This window comes from Argopecten irradians, chromosome 9 (assembly GCF_041381155.1).
Source record: "Argopecten irradians isolate NY chromosome 9, Ai_NY, whole genome shotgun sequence".
NCBI lineage: Eukaryota > Metazoa > Mollusca > Bivalvia > Pectinida > Pectinidae > Argopecten > Argopecten irradians.
This window is the reverse complement of record NC_091142.1, coordinates 26,485,251-26,513,167: the sequence shown is the minus strand read 5'-3', so window position 1 is coordinate 26,513,167 and position 27,917 is coordinate 26,485,251. Positions and strand designations below refer to the sequence as shown.

General features: G+C 33.0%; 1 protein-coding gene, 1 long non-coding RNA gene and 1 pseudogene across 2 annotated transcripts in view; 1 reads left to right on the top strand and 2 right to left on the bottom strand.

The window, feature by feature from the left end:
* The window catches only part of LOC138331901 (CAP-Gly domain-containing linker protein 1-like), a 102,213-nt gene extending 89,051 nt beyond the window's left edge, over positions 1–13,162 (bottom strand). Inside the window, exons 1-6 of the mRNA XM_069279760.1 lie at positions 13,016–13,162; positions 11,114–11,350; positions 8,750–8,873; positions 6,536–6,622; positions 3,343–3,961; positions 2,723–2,948 (exon numbers count right to left, since the gene is read on the bottom strand). Coding sequence (XP_069135861.1) covers positions 2,723–2,948; positions 3,343–3,961; positions 6,536–6,622; positions 8,750–8,873 — 1,056 coding nt within the window. The 5' untranslated portion in view covers positions 11,114–11,350; positions 13,016–13,162. The remainder of the gene's footprint in view (positions 1–2,722; positions 2,949–3,342; positions 3,962–6,535; positions 6,623–8,749; positions 8,874–11,113; positions 11,351–13,015) is intronic.
* Positions 10,686–27,917, top strand: part of LOC138330669 (uncharacterized) — a 32,226-nt pseudogene continuing 14,994 nt past the window's right edge.
* Positions 25,059–26,825, bottom strand: LOC138331900 (uncharacterized). The gene is made up of 2 exons (XR_011209745.1): positions 26,285–26,825; positions 25,059–25,156 (listed from the first exon to the last, which is right to left on the bottom strand). It is a non-coding gene; the product is annotated as an uncharacterized lncRNA (long non-coding RNA).

Below are 27,917 nucleotides of genomic sequence, written 5' to 3'. Positions count from 1 at the left end.
ATGAATATTATATATTGCTAATTCCTCTATAATACCAGTACTTCATGCATTCTTGATCTGCAGTATATGTCTGGGACAAGTAAGAAACTTTTTTCCTTCACATTTCTTGAGGATAAGCATGATTTTTGCATTAAGTTCCAGCTAAGTTCCAAAATAAATAATTTCTGCATATGCATAAAAAAACAAACTTGAAGTTTTTGTTGTTTTATTTTTAATCTTTGTGGCAGTTTAGTAAATTATTAATTCTCGTTTTATTTAATCACTGGTGTAATTAGCAACTACCTGACCTTGGTTGGAGATCATTGATACAAATAAGAATGATTCTTATTGATAATAGAGTCTAAAAGACTACAATAAAGAAACAAGCCAGCAGTAGATCTAGGCACTTAAATTTAATGAATCCTGAAACATAGTGCACTAGGAATTTGAACATAGGAATCAATGGATTATCAATTATACAACCAGAGGAGAAACTAATTCGGAGGTTTCGATATCCCAAAATGAGGTGTGTAAATTACAATTTACCGTCGATTAGTCCCACCATCCGGTCCGGTGATTATGACGTCACAAGACTCACATCAAATGATGACATCATAATCAACGGATAGTGGGACTAATCGACTGCAAATTGCAATCTACCCACGTCATTTTTGGATCTTGAAACCCCCATATTGGAATTATCTCCTTTGTAAATTGAGTTCAGAGAGAGGTTTTTTATACTTCTGTTTTCCCCCTCAAAGGCTCATAGCCATAATTAGATACAACTGTATATACATATATCTTGAAGAAAATTTAGTATGCTTGGAGAAGAAATATGTGCTTCTTTGAATACTGCATAATGAGGTGGCTTATTGCCCGCTTTAGATGATACCGGTATATCATACACAGTACATATAAGACAATATACACAGAACACACACAAGGCTTTGGAATAAACACAATTTCGAAACCAAATTTTCAGAACAGTGTACAATACAATAGGACAACACAAATGCCATGCAGCTTACTAATGCAAAAGATAGGAAAATAGGCCAGAAGTAGTGAGGAAAGTCATCTGCACACTCCACACAACGTCATTTCGCAAATCAAAATTTCATAAAATACGTGTCAGGAAGGTTACAATTGATTCCAATTAATGAATTCTTAATAATTATAGGGTTACAACATGTATATGTAGAAGTAGAAGTTCGGATCGGCAAGTTGAAGGCATGAAACAAACCACTGATTATAGCAGTGAGGATGGAACACTATATATGTAGTGTTAAAATATGAAACCATGGTCAATTTAGTACATGATATATATACCAGTGATGAAATGTGATGATGGCTATCAAGTTCAGTGTAAAAAGGAATAATTTCCTTCCAGACTTGTTCTATCTAAATTCATATAATTTGATTTTGTTTCTACTTTGGACAAATATGCAATACTTTAATCAATAGCTAATTGATGAAAATAGAGGTGAATAACATTCATGAACAGAAAATTAGTCAACTACTATTACTGATACTCGAATTGCATTATAGGTAGATCAAGAAAAATAATCAAATATTTTGTAAGCAACAAAATTTGTTTCTGAGATCTTTTATTTTACCTGCGAAATAAATGAAGTCATTTCATGCATATTTGATTATCTTTAACTTTAAAATGTCAAACCATTTTTTTTAAATAAATGGTTAGTTTTCAACCAGTATAATCCAGATGGGAAAATATTAGTAAAGTAATTTATTGTGAACAAAAAGACATCCAGCATGAATAATTTAGCTGCAATGTAGGCAAAGGACTACCATATATATAGCTATAAACAAATAATAGTGATTGTTATATACAATGTATTATCATATATTGGTACAAATTACACACACATGTAGGTTAATCATATGGGAACAGAAATGAAATCATCAACAAAATGTTAACTTACGTAACATTGATGAATTATAAATGGGTTTTTTTTTCCACAATTACTTATGGTACTATTTAAATACAGATTATGAAAAAAATCCCTAATTCCAAAATAAATGCCCATAAAGTGAAAAAAAAATTCTGATTTTAATTTTTTTTGTTTAATATCTTTTCAGTAGGCCTAGCTTCTAGAGTGAAAATTCAAAGTTGAAAGGGCAGGTTTAAAAATTATTAAAAAATTCCATGAAAATAATCAAGAACATTGTAGCAAACAAACTATTCGTGACCCATGAAGAAATGGCAAGATATTGTGTTAAAATGATACACTGGTAAATATGTTTAAATATATTAGCCGTGGTACATCAGTGTGGAAAAATGGACCTTTTCTGTCATGAAATGATGATGAAGAATGTATACATGTAATGCTATATGATGATAAATGACATCTAAACACCAACTGTGATTAAATGTAATACATTCTGTTACATGCAAATATAACACACATCAGAGCAGCTACAGGTAAAACATATCTCTGTTGAATACAAGCGGCAAAACCTTCAACTGTTCAGATCCGAACCCCTACTTCCACATTGACAAAGGCATATATATTAGAGAATAAATATTTTGTGTTGTGTCAACAAATAACGAAACCCGGGCGTGTGAGGTATATATTTACAAAATCAATATGATCTAGTTATGACAACCAATGATGTCATACAGATCCTAGGTAAATTTTCGAGATGTTTTTGGAGAATTTTGATAAAGAGGCATCAGTAAAGCTGCATGTACCTGATTATTTAACGACGTCACTCCAAGTCTTACCCGACTTCGTGATACACTGGAGGCAGACGAGCTGATGGAGCTGACCGATTCCTGACTACCACTGCGTTCCCGTGACAACCGTAAACTAGTGTTCATAAGAGAGCGTGCCTGAGGGCTTGGAGTGGTACTACCTGTGCCTACTCCTGGCCCTGACGATCCCGATGTAAGTCGTGTGACTTTGTGTAATGGAGCAAACAGTCCGTACATAGGGCGGCAATCAAAATATCTGTAAACACAATACACAAAGCATTCATTAGTAATGTTATATAATTAATCATTTGAACATAACTGAATGATTAATGACAAATCTGTTACCAGGTTATATGTCACTTGTAATTTTGAAGAATAAGTATAAAGACATTCATTACTTTAAGTTACCTTAAGCAATGACCTGTGGATTTTGTTTAGAATCATATGGGTATATTAAAAAAACATTCTCACCAGAGTTCAGACTAACTACTAATTTTAACTCCTTAAAATTTGCTTTTTTTCCATATCATCAATACCTGCCCAAAATCATATACAACGATACCAATTTTAAATTCTCGATAAATATTTCCTGTTCATTGGAATGTTGAAGTGTTTTATTTTAAGTTGATAAATACTTGACAGTAACGTACCTTTTGCCTGCCACAGCTCCGTCATTTTTACCCTGCTTTTCGTCCAGCTCTACACCAGCCCAGTCCCCCTTAGCAAAGTCTGTGGAACCTACATATCTTAAAGTTCCCATCTTAGTTCCACTAACTAGCACACGATCTCCGATCTTTAACACTGGTTTACTCGCAGCAGACGCTGGCTTTCCACCTAGTGACATAACTGGTGCCTTTGTGAGACTAGATGTAGACCCTAGTGGCCCTCTACTGGCAGTAAGTCCTAGTTTTGGAGTTGTTGGCCTCATATGAGATCCGTTCGGAGTAGCCTTCACTGAATTCTGTCCGGACTCGGACATGTTATCATCAGGTCTTGGAGCGGAAGATTGCGTTAGATTAGGTGTCCGTGATAGTTTTGAGATTCGGGCAAACACACCCCGTTTGGCTTCACACTGAAAGTATCTAACACCCTGGACAGATCCATCATTTTTCCCCTCGAATTTGTCTAACACAATTCCAGCCCATTCCCCTGGGGCAAACTGTGTTTCCCCAAGGAAAGCAATGAATCCAGGCTTATTGCCCGATACCCAGATTCTATCTCCAATAATGAAGTCGTCTGCGGGAGGTGGGGGGTTAGGAAGCTCAGGACCTGCATCAAAAACAAAAGCAGGAGAGTTAAAATAGTTCTAAAATATGTCCAAATTTTACCACTATCCTGTCTGAAATATTGAAATTATCAAATTATGATGCCATACCACCAAAATATTGTTTTATAACCACAATTACCATCATGTCAAACTTACCTTTTTATTTATCATTTGAAATTAATACCATGTCATTCCATTTTGTTGTCTACAAATTAAAACTTTTCACTGAATTGTAATTTGTCAACATGCACATAAGCCAGAGCTTGTACAATCCACCTTTAATGCTGCATGTAAAGAACATGGTATGAAATAGAAATATTCATTAGCTACATCTAACTTTGTGTCGGGCCGTAATAGTACCAGCATGTAACATGTAACACCTGGTGACATGCTTCTATTTATAGTAATCACAAAGAAGATGGGTGCACGAAATATCTTTTCTCTCCATTGTCTTTCATTTTATAGTGTATACAAATGAAGTATCGTAATTAACATTATCAGTTCAGATATTTACATGATACGGTCATAATGAAGGTGAGGGCAACATTATAATGCTAGGCCTTCACTAGATCCCTTCTACATTCATGAAGAACATGCATGGTTGTTTTGAATTTGCTTTCCCCAAATATGCCATCCTTTAATGACCTTAGAAATGTTAACAGGATGTTAACTCATCTGTCCTTGAAAAGTCTTAATGATCTATTCCAACTTTTGAATTGGAAGGGTTCAAATGTGTCTCAAGGAGTGAATGAGTTAAGCTGAATCAACCAACCAACCCCAAATAATTCAATTTTGTTTGTTACGAGCATTTTCACTGGCTTAAAAATTTACTTTATCAGCCCATTAAGGAAAAAAAGGCCACTCCGTTTGTGACGTTGCTCTGATTGGCTGAGATGATGGGGTAACGATTTCATAGTCAAAAGAGTCCCAAAATGAATTTTGAGTATTGAAGAGATTATCTTTAGTAAATTGAATTATAAGGATTAATTTGAATAAATTTTTATGCTATGGAGATATAACACAAAAATCTGAGTGTACTCTAAATAAACCGCTTCAAGTTAATCCTTAAATGAAGGACAAAGTGGAACAGCAGAAATAAATCTTCACAACATAAAGATATTGATATTACATAGTGTAAACTTAGAACTTAGATGATTAAACAGAAACCCCTTAAAGGAATAAAACTATCTAGCATTTGTCTAAATACTAAAATCATTTGAGAATTGATTTGAAATTATAGTATCTTGGAGTCAGTTACTGTACTTCAAAACTTTGAATATCTTTATATATCTGATACTGTTAACCAACTTTCTTTTGTGGCTACTTAATTTCAAGATTTCCATTTCAAAACAAGTTCGCAAAGATTAACATTCGCGAATTTAACATTTGAATGAAAATTCATACCAATATAAATCATGAAGATGCTTATTCGTGGAGATAAGACATTTGCGAAATTTGCATGGATCGCAAAAAAGTGAATCACATGTGAAAGTAAGTTGGTTTACAGTATTTTGCTGCCAGCATGTTGTACGTCACTGCTAGAATACTTTGAATTTGCCTCCAAATTAGACTTTGGATTCAATTTTTGCATGGGAAAAAAATATTACAAAATAAATTATAAAATGATGAATTTAAAGTATGATATACAACCATGCACATGCAATGAAAAATTAAATTCTTGCCTATAAAAGAGTCACAAGATCAAGAAACATTTACAAGCACTTGTAATTCAGTTGACTGGCAAGCTAAGACAGCATTATAACAATTTCAATGGAAGTCTTAGTGCAAGGAGTAAATAATAAATAAAACAATAGATAGAACGATCAATTGTAGTTGGTAACAAAATTTTCTTATTGGAAAGGTCGGTTAAGAACATATAACATAGAGAAACGATACATTGCCTAACAGCAAGTTATTTACATTAAATTTCCTTAATATGATGACCTGCTATAGCTACTGTTCCTACATTGTTAAGAAATCTGCTAACATAGAGTTATATAAACCATTCACAGTATTGCCAATTTCTGTTAATAAACATCAAGTGAAGGATCAAAACAAGGGTCATGTGCATAACAATTTAGTGTAATTTTTAAAGCATAAATAACCAAAAACACAAAAGATTTACTTTTTATAATACCGGGTATTATGAAGGTGAAGAAATTAAAATCAAAACCATTTTTGTGATAATGTTAATTTACGTTTGAAAACTATTTTGCAGTTAAAAAGTCTTTAAAATAGGGCCGATATGCCCTGAAATGCAATTAATATTACATTGATGACATGGCTTGATCGGTACTTGACATGCCATTTTTTGTGATATTTTTGACGCTTTACTCCTGGTCCTCAAACCCAGGTTACTTGATGATCTGAAGCGCCATTCAGGTTAATTATGTATTCTAAAATGTCCAAAACATGGATCTACCCGGGGAAATTATAAGCGTTGGCAATACTGCATTCAGTACAATTGGGTGATGTGCGTCAATATAGAGGTATGTAACAGTGTGTCACTTTGATGATACACACTATATATATATATAGTATACCTATACTACTTTCTACCTGTGATGAGGTTTTACCTTTGAGAGTGTGTAGGACATCGGCAGCGTACTTTTCAGCATGACCAGCACTAATACCTGCAGCGCGAGCACTCTTAGCTATTGCACCTGGATTAATCAAATCAAGCAACACACATATACAGCAAGGGTTCACCGCAGACAGTTAGAAAGACACAGCTACTGCAAACCAATTCTGGCAAAGTCTCGCATCCATTATTTACTACCCATGTAGAAATTTTTAGCCATTAAACATTTTAGTACTAGTCTACATGAAGAACATTCACAACAGCCAATTGCAAGTTTACTCTCTCTCTTTGTTTCAAAGAAATAATTACGATTTTGAAAAAAAAAATTGCCTGTAATTTCCATTTTCTAGCAGAATTGCTGTAAATGCTAACAAAGAGTAGCAGAAGCAGAGAGAGAAATTCAAGAAAACAGCTTTTACTTTCTTTTAAATCTAATCAATCTTACAACTTTTAAACATATTGAATGGATTTCTTAAATTAACTCGTCAGTTTTCTGAGGTTGGTAGTTCATTTTCTCATATTTTTTTTAAACATTGAAATAAAAAATGAATTTAGACCTTGATAGAATGTGGTTTCTGTTTAAATCAGTATGGGAGACTGCTAAAAAACTTCAAAATCAAAGAGACTGTTAAAACGACAAGTGTTCATGCACAACTGCAATACAACATGAAATGCAACACTTAGATCTACCCACACGGAAACATTTGTGCAAAAACATGTATCATTAATTTTGAAATTATCACCGACTATATTTTTCCCATTTTTGTGCAGTGTTCACATAAATATACACTTAACCAATGCCATAACTGTGGATACACCAACCCATCTCATATTATTAAATAATCCATTTATTATCCAATTAATAGGACTCAACACGTACACAGCACTGGTTAATTGGTTATAACACATTTTCCCATAAGATTAATTACAGCTCCTAATTAATATAAGATCAACAAAATTATCGCATCAACAAGTTTCACTGCAATTTTACAAAAAACCTAGTTAGCACAACAAACATATGTACTTACACCCGTAATAATGCCGTCTGATCACTTATTGGTGAACGAAAGTGGTTTTAATTATAATTCAATAGATAATGTTTAACAGAACAAATATATTTGAATGTTAAGGATGTTACATGAATGGCTATGTAATATGAAATTTATCAAACAAGTTCAATAATTTGATATGCCACAAGCCTTTAGGCAAGTGGCATATCGAATTATCTAACGAGTTTGATAAATTTCATATTACATAGTCACGAGTGTAAGATTCTATTTATCACAACTTTTGTTAATAGAAATATAAGTAAAACTTTTGAATTTTGTCACTATATAAAACAGTAGAACTCCGGCTCGGATGTGACTTTTCCTTCTACTGAGACAATTAGGCAACGTCATAAAAAATATCATAACGTCAAAACTACCTGTGACGTAATAATAGTGTTATTACACATGTGTCTTACGATATTTATGACATGGCGGTATGACATGGCTTGACGGGCCTGTTATGTGATAATTTCACTTCTTAATTTGGTATATTTATAGACAAATGGTCATATCTGATTGTCTGTGCAAAACTTTGTGTTCAACTTCAACGCTGCAGGAGGCGAGCAACATAAGGAATGGATGTGCGATATGTTATATTGACATTATGTACAGTAGTAAATGTATGATAAGTCCAATTTACCACTGTTCATATATCGTACTATATACGTATGGTAGTACTGTTTTTATCTTAACAATTTGTTAAATTTACAGCCAAAATAATATAAGGCAGTTAATATTCTTCTGAACTGCAAATTATTTCTTATTGAATGCATTTGATTAAAGTTGTATACAAAATTCAAGTACTTTTCCGTGGGACAATTAGATTTTTTTTTATTAAAACCTTAACATTCTTATTCAAGAACTACCAGAATTATTCACTAACAAGTACTTTTCATTTCTGTGAGAACTGTCATCTATATTTATAAATTACAACTAGTAAAAGTTATCATCAATAATCAACGATTAGATAATCCATATCTGACATTTTAGGAGAAAATTGGTAAAAAAAATAAATTCATATGTCAGAATCAGCTTTGTACAGTGATTATAACAACAAAAGGATTGACACACAATACACACAGATGGATGCATGGAACAAAGGAAAAAAACAGACAATCGTGAGAGGAAAGAAAGACGGAAGCATGAAGGAGCAAGCTTACTTTGCACTTTGTGCACAGAACCAGGAGTTGGAATGCTTGTACCTGGTGGACGTGGAGTTGGCATACCCGAGGGTTTGCCGATTTTTGAGGGCGCTTTTAGCCCCGATGGTCGAGGTAAACTCATCTACAAAATAAAAGCATTCAAATCATTTCAATTTCATATCTGGATCTTCAATTAAAACTTTTAACAAAGTTGCCCTCATTCATCAACAAAATTTTAATGTACCTTCAATTGACCCATGGGGTAATTAAAACATAATTTCAGATATACATTATTATTATGTAGGACAAATAATGTCTGCATAGATTAATAAATAGATCTAGCAAACTCTAGTTAATGCTGTTAAATATTTATCTAAGAACGTTCCAGAATAATGTATTTCAAGTGTTTTTAATAAATCAAAAGACATAATATCATTGAAATATACATGTATTTCAAGTATTTTACTAAAGTCAAAGAAATAATGCCATTGAAATTTAAGTGCCATTTAACAATTTATATCTTTACTAAATTTAGAAATTATGTCCAAGTCAAACCGCGAGGTCAATTTTTAACCAATTAAGGTAGACCGTCCCTTCTAGTTTCCTCTCATGGATTTCGTTAATTTTTTGATATTTTGATTTTAGGTATACCCTGATCACAAAAATCACATAAAAATAATATGTCACCGTGTTATTTTTTCTTCCGTGGTTGCTTAAAGATATGTATTAACGACTTAATATTCCGGATTTTAGGGATTTTTAAATAAATAATATTTCCTCCTTGTAACATCACTTAACATATACAGGATATGCTCGTAACATCTTCATACATTCAGTAGGTGATATATAAATTCATAACTATATCAAATAAGCTGGGTTTTCCACATTAAAACGAAATATCGTTATTTTAAAAGTAATTCCGGACCCAATTTTAGTGAAAAATTGCATCAAAATAGTAATGTTTTCTTTTATTCTGAAAAAATGATCTCATGAAAAATCGATTTTTCAAAATTTCCATGAAGATTGACCTATTTGCAATAAGAAAAGCCAATAAAAACTATACCTCACCGCATTATTTTTCAAAATATGACCGATTTGCTTTCTAATACCCCTTAAATTTTGGCCTGAAAACGTTAAAATAGGCGAATCCCTAGCTAGCACTTTTCAATGTTTTATGTTATTCATTTACCCTTGTTAATTTTCTATATCTATTATATTATTGGAGCCTACAAGATAACACAATAATTACATATCTTAATGATTTCATTTATCTATTATATAAAATATAACAAACCAGTTTGCAAGCTACATGTAGGCCTGACCTCAAACTTTCAAAAAGAGTCCAATTCAGTAAGAAATATATCAGTTGAGACAAATATTTTGCTCTGTGTGATACTGTATTAAAATGGATTATTTTCCGTAATAGCATCTTTCATATCATCAGTAAACATTTTAACAAAAAATAAAATGAAAATATGTTCCAGCAATTTTAATTCCGTATATTGTTTGTCCGTTTCCGGACGAAAATTAGTATACCGGTATGTTACGATTCGTATCTATCGAAGCTCAAAACTCGAATGTTTGCATTGAAAACACCGCTAACTTCCTTCAGCATTGATATACTGTGGTAATGAAGTTCTATCCTGCAAAAACATAGGTACATAGCATGACGGTCATTCTTATGTTCAGTCAGTTACTAGGCCCAACTGATGCGAAGTTTTTCGTTTTGGGTCCCCGTCAATCCATGTGAATTCCATGTGATTGTTTAACGACCATTATGATTATTGGAATTACTTCATGAACGAATCTTCAAAATTATACTACATTTACCGATTAGCACACAGTTCACAACTTTAGATTGGTACACGTCAAGTAAACACTCGGAAAGCTGGCAGACGAAATATTTGCGGATATCCGAAGCGAGTTATAATAGGTGGGTACGGAGAAATAAAATATGTTTGCCGGGATCCGGAAAGCGACGTTACAAACGTATGACGTCACAGAAGGGACGGTCTACGTTAAGTGGAAGACTGGTTAGTTATAAAACAAAAAAGTACTTTATATTACCAGGTATATATAACAGAGTAGATATAGACCTTGTCTAAACTGCATGTCACTTGGACCATCCCAGCATGTTAGTTATCTGGCCGGTATATATTATGGCCTGACTTTTGAATTAATCAACAAGGAAAATGCCATTCAATTATATCTGAATACACAGAAATCTGGCTTAGACAATACAGCTGGTTTTGACAAGTAACGCTGTAAATATATATTGATAATCATATTGTAAAGGGTCTTATATATAATTAATTCATTTCGACATTTGATTTCAAGTTTAACAAGCTGGTTATACTGTATAAACTCCTATAAAGACTTTACCTTTTTCTGGTTTGGGCTTTACTCCATTATATCATTAACATATCCTGTTCTCAGGTATGTGTATGGGATTCCTTCTCAGGGATGTAGATGGCAGGTCAACAGGTCACTTCAATCTCAGATCCTCTTCATACAACTACTGATATACATGCATAGTCACTGGTTAATTTTTCCTATTTTCGTAATATTAGTAGGGCCTTCTATTTCCTCCTTGTAGTTTTCCATCTAAATCATGATATACTGTAAACAAATTATATTCAAAACTGAATTGATTATAGGCATATAGGTACCACGGTATAGATCTACATTTTCTTTTACAATTAACTTTTGTTTCTTAAAATAAATAATCAATATTGCTTAGATTTATCATAATCTTTACGACTAGTATACCTTTAAATTTCTATTTCACTGACAATGATTCAATCCTTCTCAGATGGCAGTCAAGACAAAGTGACTGGGTAGAAAGATATCACCACAGTTTTATATATTTATAGTAGGTGTTATCACATTAATTATTTTAACAATGACAACTGACAACAAATCTGATGTTTTCGACAGGCGAGGCAGCACTGCAGCCAAATACAACACTTCAAATCAGAAGGTGTTAACATTGATCACTCATGACCTTTAAGACCTCTGGCTTATTGTGTCATTAACAAAATCATTAAACATTTAAATTATAATTGAGTGTCACATGCCAGGGATTTGCTTATAATATTTACAGAGAAATGTTCACTTTTGTCTACATGTAAGAACAAAATAATGAATGAAAACATATTTAATTAAATGATTAATTAACACACTTGAACTTTAATTACCACAAAAATGCAAATATATATTCCTAGATTGATCAATCACTGTACAGTTTACATGTGAATATGTTGCACATGAATTTTTTCATTGTGTGCATATCTAATTTGCTGTATTGCATATGCTGCACATGTGCATTTCTGAGGAATCATTCTACCCTATTGTTTAGGATAATTAAACCTAGAGAGTAGAGCTGAAGAAATGCAATACATGTATAGACCCAGAAGTATATATGTTAATGTACACATGTGAGTGACTAATGTGGCTAGAGTGCTTCCAGCTTTTGTACTCTCCCACATATTACATCCTCAATTGACAGTGTATTCAGCTATACACATATCCCAGCAGACAGAAACTTCTGATGAACTAAAATGAGTTTGACTCTCTCAAAACACATGTAGTACTTATTCGGCAAATACATGTGTGAAATATTTATTTTTTAGGACAGAGCCTCCTAGCATCTGCTATGAGGTTAATTAATAAACAGTGCCAGGGACGTTTTCTCAATGAATGGCATGCTTCCTGCAGAAACATCATGCCTGGGGGCACCACAAGGGAAAATTAGGACTGCACGTAAAATGATGGGTCGAGCTCCAGGGGATAATCAGACATTAATTAATGAACAGGTGTATATATAGGCATGGTTGTTACATTACATCCACTCACGATACAAAGGTAATTGGGCTGGAATGTTCGGAACTTAGTCAAGATACGTTTTTGTAGGTCGCTTTCACGTCACACGTTCACAACTGTCACTTTGCAATTTGTTTACATTGTGACTGTGTCAACCAGTCTAATGATATGTATAATAGCTAAAACAAACGCTTTCAAACTGTGTTACATCTTATCACATCAATTTTTAATACAATTTGACGATGGTACATATTTTAATGTAATACCACAAGATAATGTTTACTGATTGACCTCTCCCTTTGAACTTTGATGGGACCGTTTCCTCATCAAACCTCACATCTGCAGAAAATGTTCGTCGCTTTGTCACGATTTAGATTCATATGGATTTGTGATCATAATAGTAATGTTGAATATTATTTCAAGTTGTCATTTTCGCTTAGCTCGTGCGTTGAATTTACTCACCTATGAGTTACGTGGCTGTCTAACATACCTTCACCCTGCTACCGAATTTACCACGAATCATGGCTGCAAGAGATGAAGTAATCACTGCGCATGTGCAGATATTGAGTTCCGGTGTAAACAAAAAGTTTGTTTTTGGCACATGTGTACCTTATAATTTATATTTAGAAGGGTAAACGTTCTTTATATTGATCAAAAAAATAAATTATGACATGTTTAACGTTATATCCGCTTTTATTGAGACTTTAAAGAAACATAATTTACATTCTCCTCGCTTGTAAGACCTATTTATGTTAAGTTACTCATTTCAATGAGTCAACTCATGATTGCAATGCAGCTTTTTCTTGTTGGTGAGTCATATTAGCATGCACGGAATAAATGAAAGTAGATTCGGGATCATTCGTTAATAAAATAAAACACATGGTATGGTGGGATTTTGACGCCATCATTTATACATTTATACCGGATTACACATTTGTAATTAGGCTTCGAGCATATAAACAACTTTACAAGTAACTCGAATGAAAAAATTTTCAAATTAAATAAAGTGCATGTTGTGTAAGTTTATAAATATATATTATTGTTGGTGTTGGTTGGTTTTTTTTTCGTTTGATCACAACCACGTGGGGTCAGGTAGTAAGTAAGGTACCGAGGCTGGCACAGCATGAGATCAATTTAATTGAATGCTATTTAATGGACCCCCTGGGAAAGAATAGGTAAGGTAGCAGGGGTACGGACAGAAGCCCCCCCCCCCCCCCCCCCCCCCCCCCCCCCCCCGGACAAAAGCCCCTTAGAACATAAACCCCTACCTAGGACAAAAGCCCCCTTGGGCAAAAGCCCCTCCATACTATTTGAAAAAGAGGACAAAAGCCCCTTCATTTTTCCAAAAAGATTAAATTCAAATATATATATATAAAAAAAAATCATTTTTTTCTTCAAATACATGTAGTTCAAAATAAGACACAATGTAATAATTTACTGAATTATTGGGATTTTACTAAAAAATTTGATAAATTGAATTAATGATTGATAGAAAAATGTAAAAAAAAAATATATTGATGTTAATATAATTATGACACTATATGATAGAAATATTTTGTAATAAAACATACTTTCCTAATTATCTATATATATAATCAATGCAAACATCAAGCTGTTTGCCTGGTAGGTGTGTTATTAGAAAGTCAACATTAATGGCTTCTTGTATATATAACATTCTAATGTTTATTATGCTAATTTTTACATATATACCCCAAGTACTTCTCAATATTACACGTACTATAATTGTGATGTATTTAAGGAATTGGAATCGTTGATTTTGGAGGCTTCTGCTTCCAAGCAAATAATGTTATTAGGAGATTTAAATAGTCGAACTCGTAATATGGATGATTTTATTAATTATTCACGGAAGTGTCCGAAATCACCTTGAATCTATATTTAATTATGTATGCGATAATGTTGACAAAAATCCCCCCCCTCTTAGATATAACCCTGATACAGGTATCAATGATTATGGTTCCAGATTAATTAAGTTGTGTAAGTCTACCGGTCTTTGTATTAGAAACGGCAGAGACAATGATGGTGCTTCCAATGATTTCACTTTTTGTGGTCATAATGGTATGAGTGTGATTGGTTATTTACTGATGTCTTTTTCATTATTTCCAATTGTTAAATCTTTTATTGCTTGCAATTTTACAGAATATTCAGATCATGCTCCTCTACACGTGCAACTTTTTACTGATAATGTTAGTGTATTAAATAACTCGACAAAAGAAGATGAGGTGAATCGTAATAGGAAACCTAATTTCAGGTGGAATGATAATTTCAAGTATCAGTTCATAGAATCTTTAAACGTCAACTCTGATCAGCTTAAAGAACATGTCCTAATTAGTGGAAATTTAAACCAGGAATCTATTGATGTAAGTGTCAATCGTTTCACCGTTGAATTACAAAATATTATGGAGCCTTTCTTTAGAAACCTGTATATACTGATTTTTGTAATAAAGACAGGGCGGACCGAGCTCAGTATCAAAATAGTCAATCTACTGAAGACCAGCCATGGTTTAACGATGGAATTAAATGTTTACGTAGGCAATATTTAAGTGCTCTTAGCATCTTTAACAACAATAAAAATGCAGTGACGCACGCTGAGTTGATTGCTAAGAAAAAGCGTTATAAAATCATTGAAAAAAAAAAAAAAAAAAAAGACAATGCATGTTCCACGAGGGTGTTAGGTTAGAATATCTTCGTAAGCATAACCCAAAATATTTTTACAAAAAAATCAGAAAAAAAAATTCTAACTCACCCCAAATTTCAATTAATCAGTTGTTTGACCATTTTAATAATGTAGCTAACAATGGAGTTAACTCCGCTTCTACAACCGAGAACGAGGCTGTAGTTGATGACTCGCGGAAATTTTTGAGGAGTTAGACACGTATTTTTCTATTAATGAAATACAATTCTGTAATTAATAATCTTAAACGTGGTAAATCGCATGGTCTGGACTGTTTGATAAATGAATGTTTTATCGAAGGTAGTGTTTTTATTGCCTATGTTGCATACATTATTTAATAACATTTTAAACTCTGGTTGTTTTCCGTCTGAATGGTCTACTGCAGTTACTGTACTGTAAATTGTTTACCTCAATTCTTAAAGGGACAATTCACTCAGGCTAATTCTTTAACATAACCAAGAAGTGAAATATGGTATAAATGTATTGTTCTATATTTCTTATGAAACAAATAACGTTAAACATTGACAAATTCCACGTCATTGTTAAGTATTTTAATTAATATCGTTGAAATATCAAATCGTTGATCAATACGATTAAGCAGGTAGAATATGGGCGCTGTACCTATACCCGAGCCAAAGTTACGTACATTAAACAAATGAACTACATAACCACTGCGAAGGTGATAAAATTATTTTGAGGCAAGATAATTCACCTAATAAGGTAAACAAACTATAGTCAGAGCGATTTGAGCAGTTATAGACAAAAGTTGCAATGCTCTACGAGCAAGGGACAGGGTTCGGCATACAAGAAGTTCGACCACAATGTGTAATGGCTGACAGCGAGCGAGTTTGAAAATTTCACACACATGTCACCACCACGGGCTTTTCAGGCACATCACAGTAAAACCGACTGATCTAAATTCCATTAGAACTGGGTTTTTCCGATATATGTACAAATTTTCATGTTCTCTTAGAATGAATTGTCCCTTTAATAAAAGATTATTAGATGTATGTAACAGACATGATATTTTAACGGGCGCTCAATTCGGATTCAGACCTGGGGTTAGTACAATTGATGCTATTTTCGCTTTACAAACTATAATTGCAAAAACTTTGTCTAAAAGAAAACGTCTTTAATATTGTTGTTTTGTAGATTTTCGTAAAGCTTTTGATTATGTAGATAGAGCAAGTCTCTGGTACAAGCTGTCCAACGGTCAAATCTCTTTACACATCTGTTAAATCTTGTGTTTTAGTAAATGGAAACTGTTCAATTTTTTTCTCTAATAACGTAGGTTTAATGCAAGGGGAAATATTGTCCCCCCTGCTTTTTTCTCCGTTTATAAACGATTTTGAGAATAGCTTTATTGAAAATGGTGCTCCTAGCTACGAGTTTGGAGAATTGAGTTTATTCCTTCTTCTATACGCTGACGATCTGGTATTGTTTTCTGAATCGGTTGAAGGGTTGCAAGGGCTTTTAAACAGTTTGAATACATATGCAGATAAATGGAAACTAACAGTTAATACAGAAAAAAACTAAGATTGTCGTTTTTCGTAATGGCGGTATAGTTAAAGCAAACGAAATTTGGACTTTCAATAGGGAACAGCTTTCTGTAGTTGATCAATTTTGTTATTTAGGCGCCCTCTTCCGATTCAACAATAAACTTAGTTTTATGTCTAAACATGTGGCTGAACAGGGACGTAAAGCTCTATTTGCTCTTCGCTCCAAATGTAATAATATGAGTTTGAATATCAAAACTATGTTGCACCTTTTCGATTCATATGTTTGTAGTGTTCTTTTCTATGGCTGTGAATTATGAGGAATTAATAAATAGGTTAAGGTAGAAAAAAAATTTTCTTGGTGTAAAGAAATCCACGTGTAACGCTATGGTATTGTAACTTTTCGAGTCGGGTTGCGTATTTCAGCAATCACCAAGTAAAAGTAATATATAAGGGATTCGGTTCCAGCCTAGCACTACTCCATAAAAGAACAAAGTCAGGAATAAAAATCAACTTATGATTTATTATAATCACAAATCATCAAAGTACAGGTACTGGATACATCGAGATTTACAAAGGTTATACAAATATTCTACACTAAACACTGATCTATATCCTTTAATAATTCAATTTTGCTTGTTACGAGCATTTTCATTGGCTTAAAAATTTACTTTATCAGCCCATAAAGGAAAAAATGGCGTCGCCGTTTATAACGTTGCTTCTGATTGGCTGAGATGACGGCGTAATGATTTCATAGACAAAAGAGTCCCATAATGAATTTTGAATATTGAAGAGATTATCTTTAGTAAATTGAATTATAAGGATTAATTTGAATATATTTTTTATGTTATGGAGATATAACACAAAAATCTGAGTGTACTCTCATCATAAACCGCTTCGCGGTTTATTTAGAGTACACTCAGATTTTTGTGTTATATCTCCATAACATAAAAAATCTATTCAAGTTAATCCTTAAATACATTATTGGAATATGGAACATTTCCATAGATGGAGGTGCTTCCATCTATTACTGGTATAATGCTCCGAATATGGAGAAATAAATACCTACTATATAAAAGCTATTATAACAAACATTAATTATTAGATAAGAATATGTAATGAGTCTATAGACAGAGGTGCTTCCGTCTACAAATAGTGTTTCCGAATACGGAGACGTTTCCCCGTTTTCGCCAACGGACAACACTCATATTCTTAGAGCTTTGTAACTTAACTCTATAAGAGTTACTCCCCTTGGAACGTTAAGTTCCCTTTACGGAGAAGTTCTCAAACATTTTGAACCACTATTATGTCATTGGTTTGAGAAGACTCAAGGCTTTCCAAAGTTTAGGGCCAGAAGAGGCGACCACTCGTTTGGGAGCTCAAATGAGTTCTGACTTTCGTCCGATTTCACCCCCTTTTATATCCTGCGCTGGTGATCATCCGACGAGTCCGAGCCAATCAAAACGCTTGTTACATAGCGCGTGCGGAATCCGCGAAATCCAACCATAACAAATGGCGAAATACACGGAAAGCAGGCTGTCGTTTACAGAGACGTGATTTGGCTAGAATACGACGTTTTATGACATACTAATCTTGCAGCATGGTTCAGGTGACTTCCATGAACATAACAGAACATATTTATACATGTTTCCTGATAAAAATATATGTACTTTGTGTCATTTTCGTTATCTGTCGAATCTTAATACTTTACTCTAACGTTAACGCTACAGATTCAAATCGTCAGATAGTTCGACAGTTATTCGTCGCACAAGTAATTATAATAATACAACATACATTCTATTAATCATGTCAATATCAATAATGAATATAATTACGACTCTCTGTCTTTTAATCACATTGAGTGAAGCTGAGTTTATAACCATTCTCAGATCGGGGCTAGGCCTCCATTGTTCTGATAGGAAAAATGACGATGTCATGAATTTACATTCCTGTGTATAATATTCGCCGTTACGGATCGTAACACTACCCCCCTCCTTCTTAAAGGCCCACTACCTTTCCGAAGCGGCTTTTAATTTTTGAAATGGGAATGTAAAACGAGATCGATAATTTTGTAGGGTCGCAAAAGTTATTAACTTACCGTTAATACTACACGTATCATCACCTTCTGAACAATTTGATTAAAATAAATAAAACGTTAATTTTCATAACGCGGGTCGTCTTATGTTTCCCGCCGTCGTCCTAAATACCTCGCGGTAGTTGACTATCACTGCGCCAGACGGCAAAACAGCGAAATGAATCTCCACTGTTATCGTACATTACGCAGGAAATCTTGCATGTGTTTGGTGTTGTAACCTCATCTTAGGCCATCGATATGTATTTTCTGATGTTATTAATGTTTTAATAAACCTTTGTATTTTGCTCCGGAAAGGTAGTGGGCCTTTAAAAACATTCGTCCCGAATGTAATATCATAGGAGATTTCAGTAGTTCACTTGCGAATATTTTCATTTTTAGGAATTAAGTCATGGCCTGCATGTCATGTTTACTCAACCAAAGATATTGGAGCTTGTACACAATGTACAACACAGGTGCTTGACTTCAGAAACAACCAATTAGCAGCTATGGGTCACACTTAATAACGACAACAAACGACAACACGTTAAATATAAGGAAAAGTTAGTGACAACACAAGATATGTCATTCAGTACATTAAAATGAATATTTCTACCAAGTTTTATGAAGATTGGAGCAAAAATGAAGGAATTAGAGCGATTTTAATATTCTGAAATCGGCCGCTGGTCAACGATAAATCGAGTGACAAGAGGTTTGCCGTGACGGTATACCGACAACACGTTGAAACATCGAAAATGTTTTAAAAACCTAACGACAACAGAAGATATTTTATTTGTCATACTATATTGCATCTATGTACAAAATTTCATTAAGATTGGGAAAAAAAATGAAGACTTTATACCTGTTTTAATGTTACGAGATCGGCGACTGGTCAGGTTTACTACCGACAACAGATCGACGACTCACACACGCCTGTACACGCGTGTGTACGAGTGCATAGGGTCTCGATACTGTTTGTCTAAGCCATTATTGTGTAAACATCATTATAGTCGGTGTAGAACTCTAGGCCATACTCAATACACGAACACTTTTGAAGATAATTGTAAAAAAATTTCTTACATGTGGTTGAATCCAGATTTTTTTCTTAACATTCCACAAATAGATGCTTTTATTAATAATTTCATGATTTGTTTACTTGTCAGCCCTGTGTTTCAGCAGATTTGAGTACCCAAAATGGAACACCTCCTAAATAATTAAAGTTTGATTAATAAATGTCCAGGCATGAAAAAAAATGTTTGAATTCATTTAAAGAAAGTTCAAACATATTTTAGTTTATTCAGGGCACATGTCTTTCAAAAATATTCCATTCAGCATTTATTTTCTCATTTTAAAATATATGGTGTTTTTAGGGGTGTCGCACGACGTCGTTTCCCTGAGTTTTTCAAAATTTCATTATTTTCATTTTTGAACACAGATAATAAGCAACTGGAAAGAAAATTGTCACAAAATAGTCAGCACCTTAGTTTTTGTTCAGGACTGTTATTGTTAGTTTAGATTGCAAACTGAAAATTCTGTATCACATATTTTAAAAGTGTTTCATTTTGGGTAGCGTTCCAAATTGGGTAGCGTCACGTTAGTTTTTTTTTGTGTGTGTGTATTTTTAGCTGCGTAAATATTTTTATATTAATTCACTTTTTTTATTAACGCGGTAACTTTATTTAATACGTTTTATTTGAAAGATTAAGTTTAAATATCTTGAATCCCGTCTTGCGGGCACACAAGATTTCGCTTGCGTATCGTAAGTTTTAATTTCGGGAAGCTTACAAATATTACGTTTATTTAACACTTTTTATTACTGAACTTACACATTTTATTTATTGAATGATTTTTACTGACACATACATACGTGTAATTCATTTGAAAAGTATTAGAAGGTCAACGAATTTGAACTGTTATAACATCTTGAATCCCGTCTTGCGGGCACACAAGATATTTCGCAAACATATCGTAAAATGTCCAACTGATAATTTCGCAAACTTATCGTTTAAAGTCTAAATGTTTAAGAGAAACACAATCCTTAAATATCTTGAACCCCGTCCTGTGGGCACACAAGATTTCGCTAAGACATTTTTTCTGTTTAGACGGACCGTGCGATTCTGTTCATTTCCACGTACACGTTTTCGTGTATCCGGTTTTTTCGCGATGGCTGATGTTTTTGTAATAGTTAGCATTCCATTAGTGGAAGATATAAGTTCCTTTTCTGCTTCACAAGTTTCAAAAACTTGTGCACGTTCCGTTGTCGTTGTCTTTGTCTTTGGCAGTGTTCTCCAAAATACTGAACTTATTTTTAAATGTTGCGCATGCGGAGCTAATTCGTACTCTCCTATTCCGTGACGCGATCTGCGCACGTGGTTGTACTTCGTGTTTTGTATGTGCTCTAATCGTTTTTCGAAATTTTCCAGTCACCAACAAGCTTTATGATGTCATTCATTGATTCGCAATTGTTGTTTTTCCAGCCTTTGGGTATATGGGGGCATCGTACTCGGGCCTCAACCACCCTGCGCCGGATAGTTGGTAAAGTTTTTTCAGACCAATATGTACCCATACGTTCACCATACATATTGTCGATTTTGCTTGATACTGAATCAAATTCTTTGATAGTATCCGAATTGATCAGTCCATCCTCGCCAAAGATAGACGACATTATCGGCGCTTTTTCTTTGTCGTTCATTCATGCTCCCGAAAATATACGCAAATATTTTATACAAAAATGTACAATAAAAAAAAAACATATAATAATGTATTTCTTAAGATAACATATGGGAAGTATATATACACACCATATGTTTACATAACAATAAATACAATCGCGAACTGTAATCACTCTGATAATATACACACGTGTGTGCTTCTTCTATGTATACTGTATGCAAGCCGTCGTAGACATTTCAATGACCATTACTCATTCAAATCTTCATCAATAGTCATTACAATTGACATGAATTACTTTCTTTAGATATAGGTTACATATATTATTATTTGCGGTAACATTACTGCGTAATTTCGTAAAATAATTTGTGTTGTCGGTCGGATCTAGATCTCTACATGTAAGCTTGGCTTACACACATGTATACACTCTGCGTCTCTTCATATTTGAAATCGTCATTACTCCGGTATTTTTACTCCAATCTTAATGAATTTTTGTACAGAGATGCATTATGGTATGACAAACAACATATCTTATGTTGTCGTTAGGTTTTTCTAATTTTTTTTAATGCTATGATGTGTTGTCGGTAATACTGAACATACACACTCGCGATATAAATCTGACCAGTCGCCGATCTCGTAACATTAAAACAGGTATAAAGTCTTCATTTTTATTCCAATCTTAATGAAATTTTGTACATAGATGCATTATAGTATGACAAATAACACATCTTCTGTTGTCGTTAGGTTTTTAAAACATTTTCGATGTTACAACGTGTTGTCGGTATACCGTCACGGCAAACCTCTTGTCACTCGATTTATCGTTGACCAGCGGCCGATTTCAGAATATTAAAATCGCTCTAATTCCTTCATTTTTGCACCAATCTTCATAAAACTTGGTAGAAATATTCATTTTAATGTACTGAATAACATATCTTGTGTTGTCACTAACTTTTCCTTGTATTTAACGTGTTGTCGTTTGTTGTCGTTTCTTGTCGTTTATTGTCGTTTGTTGTCGTTATTAAGTGTGACCGGCAGCTATTATGCATGTATGGTTAGTACTGTGGTAAGTCTTTGCAGCCATAATTTACTCACATATTATTCCAATGTAATATAGTACACGCTGTGAATTTATAAACAGAGATTGTAATACTTTTAAAAAAATATGTTCAATATAATACACAAAATAATTCCTACATCAACATCTTATATACGTATACTTACATGTATAATTCAATGAGGAATATCACTTCCTTAGTATCTATATTTATAAATAATATAGTTATAATTATTTATAATTTCTCAATAATTATGAGAAAATGTATATTAATATAATACTCTATAATTTGATTATTACTAAATTAATATTTACAAAACTTTACATTAAAGCGAATAGTCGGGCAAGTGACTGTAAAATCGGTAAAAATGGTATTAATATATCCGGTATAATTTCTTATGAATTAGAAAAATAAAACTTTCCGTCAAAATCGCTGTACATGCGAAGAAAATAATAATATCTATGGGAATCCTAAAAGTCCTCCCGACCGGCTATGAGTACAGTTCACTCTTAACGCATGCGCAACATCCACCACTCTCCGTATTGAACCAAAAGGTTTCCGCCAAAACAACCAACTGACTCACCTAAAATGCGAAAGGAAAGGCAATGGAGCAGCGACAATCCCAACAACTGACTCGGTAAACATTACGACGCATGGAGAGTGTTAATACAACTTGTTATAGTGAAGAGAACAGTTCAAACGAGCACGCGGCTCCGGACCGCTACTGTACGTACCTAGGCCTACTAACGTCACCGTACCCCATTTGGTACACGACCCCTTTTGGTACAAAATTAGGGTTTTCCCCTCTAAAATCCTAGTTACTGTGTTTTGTTATTTATACTATTGTGATATGAAAATACAAGTATAAAATGACAATTTAAGCTCAAATTTGACTTCGATCGTCTAGATTATATTCCTATACGCCTACATCGAAATGGGCGAAATGGCCGTAAATGTTAGCAGTGGGTGCCGTTGAGCCATTCGACGGCTATTTTATGCTACATTGTTATCCGTTTTCATCTAAAGTAAACGCATTAAATAAATCTCTATATCACTAAAATTCTTCGGATATCATTTTCATAACGATACCTCTTTTATTAGCGCAGATACGCCACTTTTCTTAGTGTAACACCGCAATTCAAAAATCCCGCTTCGCCATTTTTGTTTTTACTACCAATGCGCATGCCTCAACGTTGCTGACTAAAACGATCTACCAGGCCAGGTGCTCAGTTGGGGGTTTAATGAGATCCGGATTTATAGCAAGGATATGTATTATGTGTTGGTGTCAATTATTACTTTCTGTCTATTAATCATTAAGATTGTAAGATAACCTACATGTACACCATATGATTTTTTGTCTTAAATAAAATGAGATAATCAAACAACAGACCATTGACATTTCCCCAAGACAATGACATACAAATGTACTCAGTACAGATACATGTAACTTAATGTAAGCAGTATCTCAGTAGATTTTTTTAAAGTGGTTCCTCAAAATTATAAAATGACTTAATCCAGATTTGCAGGCAAATACTATTTCATTGTTAATAGAGTTCATTACACAAAAACAGCAATAAACTGGATCAGTGTTGAGAATCACCATGGGGATTTAATGTCACATGCAGTCATGGAAAAAATATAACATTGAACTTACATGTACATCCTAGATCTTTCATTATATAGAAGACATTGCTCACAAATATTTCATTTATTCTCTCTCTACATCTTTTCTATTTACATTAAAAAGGTAGTTGTATTCTTGATTTAAAGTTGCAATGTTATAAAATATAATATATAGATATAAAAATTCTTAAACAGGTATGACAAATTCTGCATTTCTGAAAACTGTGTTTAGGAATCAATATTGATATACCAACCAAAATATGGTCAGTGCATAGCATCAAAACTAATATCAATGTGAGGCCATGTATACACATACATGTATAGATAATTCATATTCCAATTGCAAGTGATCCTGAATTGAACAAACGTGGATCATTTATTTTCATCTGTAACTTGTAAGAAGATATTGTAAGAATTGTAATTGTGTGTTCAGTATTGTTGTGTTTAAATGAAACTGTACTACCTCCTTAGGCCCTATTGCATCCATTTTTATCCACTAATGAACTTAATATGCAATTATACAGTGTACCTGCATGTATTTGTACCAGGTATATATTGCCTGTACCTATACTATTACCATGCATACTCTATATTGTGATTCCCAGTATTATAACTTTAAAGAAAGAACAAATTGATATATTAATGAGTGCTGTAATGTATTTACTGAAAATTAACAAGCATAATTAGGGCAATTCCAGTTATAAACTAGATCTTTTTTCTTTAAAATCATACTTAATTTCACAGTAAAAACCATTTTCTGAGACATTCACGTCTTCATATAGGTTTGCATATGGCAATATGTTCCAAAATTATTGTGCTAAATGCTGAATGCTGCAGTTTTCCAATGAACAAAAGAAATTTTGTAACAGATGATAAACTCAGGAAATAAAAAAAAATATTATGGTTTCCATGAATTTAATACTGTCTGGTTTTTACATATAGAAAAGGTATGTGTAGCCTCAAGAAATTCTTCTTATATTATGGGGGTTTCCATACCTGCAACATAAACAAAATAGAAAATTAGACATGAAAAATTATACCAGGTACAGAGCTATTGATTATAGGGTATCTTTGTTCTATAGGGAACAAAATGCACCATGTACAGGTAAAAATACAATATTATTGCATTGACATGACCATTATGAGGACTTTTCTTAACCTCTTATTTGTGGTCTTCCAGTAAAAATGGACAGGATATATTTATATATATCATTCCCTGTATAATTTTACCATTTTACAGATAAACTCCCAGGTAAAAAATGATTTACATGTAGATAATTAATTACATGTCATAAGTTAACAGAAGGAAGGATATCTAGTCATTGGTGATTTATATACCCAGTAATTGAATAGAATGGTATTTGTTTTACCATAAAAATATCTATATATGCTATAAAATAATTATACATGAATCACATGTATTTGAATCCTCTTAATAAATTAATATGGGAAAATTTAAATATGTAATGTTTTGTAATGCAAACCTTTTAAAAATAAAAAAATGGAAGATTATAACAAAATTGAGTTGTAAAAAATTAAAACAGAAGAGTGTATAAATTCATTTTGTATTGTAATTTATAAAATTATTTCTAAATATCATACATACATAATACACAAAAACATTTTTAATTACCCAATATACCTACATGTATCTATCTATGATTTTGTTTAATTTTTCATATAAATAACATTTATTAACAAGTTCTTCAACCTCATGATACAGTTGCATAACAAGATTTTCAGCAAGTATGTACTATTATGCATTAGCTGTGTATTGAGGGCTAAATGAAGTCTTATCAAATTAAATACATGCACATTATAAGGTTATATACATTTTACATACAAACAGTTCTGAACAAGCTCTTTTTTCACAATATGTAATGTACACTACATGGTACAATTAATAAAATCTTATAAAACCAGATACCATATCTTATAATTATGTTCTATTTGCTTTATTTCTAATGCTTCATTTGGAGAATGGATACTGGATAGATCTATAGTATAGGCCTAGTTATAATATGGACTGTTTAGGCATGTTATTTCAAATTTTATATGCAAATGAGCAGGTGCTTGTTTCGTTTTGATAACATATTTTAAAAAGTTTTGAAAATTGGTATTTACCGGGATTATAGATTGCAGAATATTCTGAAACAGGTATGTTCTATTTTAAATCAGTTTATATGAAGAAGTGTAGTGGATATTCCTCATATTTCAATTGTAACACCAAACCGTCTTTCAATTTCACTGAAAAATACGGGAAATGACTCGCCAGATTAGGTAGTGTTTTGAATGGCGGTACTTTTTAAATAATCGTCGGTAAATATCAAAGACAGTCACACAGAATGATGAATGAATACCATACCTTTCCATCAAAGTGCATAAATTAAAATTTCAGCATATAAATCGAGAATCTCAAAGCAAAACGTCCCGTGTACCAAAAGGGGTCCGCTCGCTGTATCAAAACCGGAAGTGACGTAGTGAGGAATAAAACCGGTCTATTTTTAGCTTGCAGTTACGACGATAATTTTTTTTATTGTGGACGTACACCCCAGAGGCAGTCCTTGTCAGAAACTGACAAACATTGAATCACAAGGAATGCATATTAAAAATATCGCAAAAAAATATGTCAAATTTGTACCAAATGTGGTACGGTGACGTTACCCGGTACTCCCTGCTCAGCTGATAGTGAGTGAGTCTTCGTATTTTGATCATTATGTAAATAGTCCCTAGCAGTATTTTTTCATAAATGAGTGGTCACATATGGTCACATGTTTCATACCTGTTCCCCAATCGCGTAAAACGTAACCCTGGGGTAAATAGCGGTTCTTTCGTGGGGCCTCTTTAGGGGTAATGAATGCCCTGTATATTTATAAAATGTACCGTTGTAATGCATGTACAGTTAGAATGTAACCGCTAGTGCATTATCAAGCTAAGATTTGTTTCAATTAATCTATAATATTATGCTACCGTTCAATTCATACAGTTCTGATGTATATATTTATAGATTTTTAATTTGTAAATTTTTGTTCTGTACATGTTCTGGTAGTGTTATACACATACATTGTATATAGGATTTACATTGTAGGTTAATTGGTAAAATTGTATTGTATATGTTCTGATATACACATATACATATGTACATGTAGGTTTTATCTTGTTCTTTAGATATATTTGGAGGACATATACAGTATTATTTCTGGTCATAATAATAAATAGTGTTTGTATATTTATTACAACTGTACCTGGTTCATGTGTATATGACAAACTTTACAGAGTTGAAATGTACTGCAGCCATGTATCATTTATAATTATTCTGAATTTTTGTTGGAACTATAGATAATGAATTTTGTATCTTTTTTGAAACAATATTTGATTCTATCAAATGCATCAGTGACACATTCACAACTTATAAAATGTTTTCTCTAAAATAAAAATAAAAAGAAAAACTGTAGAATATATGCATAATGAACCTACATTTATTCATTTATATATATTTGAAATTGATCATTTCAATTTTTGTCATATTCAACAGATATAAAAAAATTGTTGGTTCTTTTTTTCAGGCACCATGCATGCATAGTGACATGAATACAGAAAGTTCATCCCTTGGACCTGTATACAAGTGTATGTATACATATACATACAATTAGCATCATAATTATGAAGACTGAAGAATGTTGATTTGAGTGCTCTTGAAAGTAAACTTTTCCAATATGGACCTAGAAGATCATGAACAGAACATTTAAACAGTATT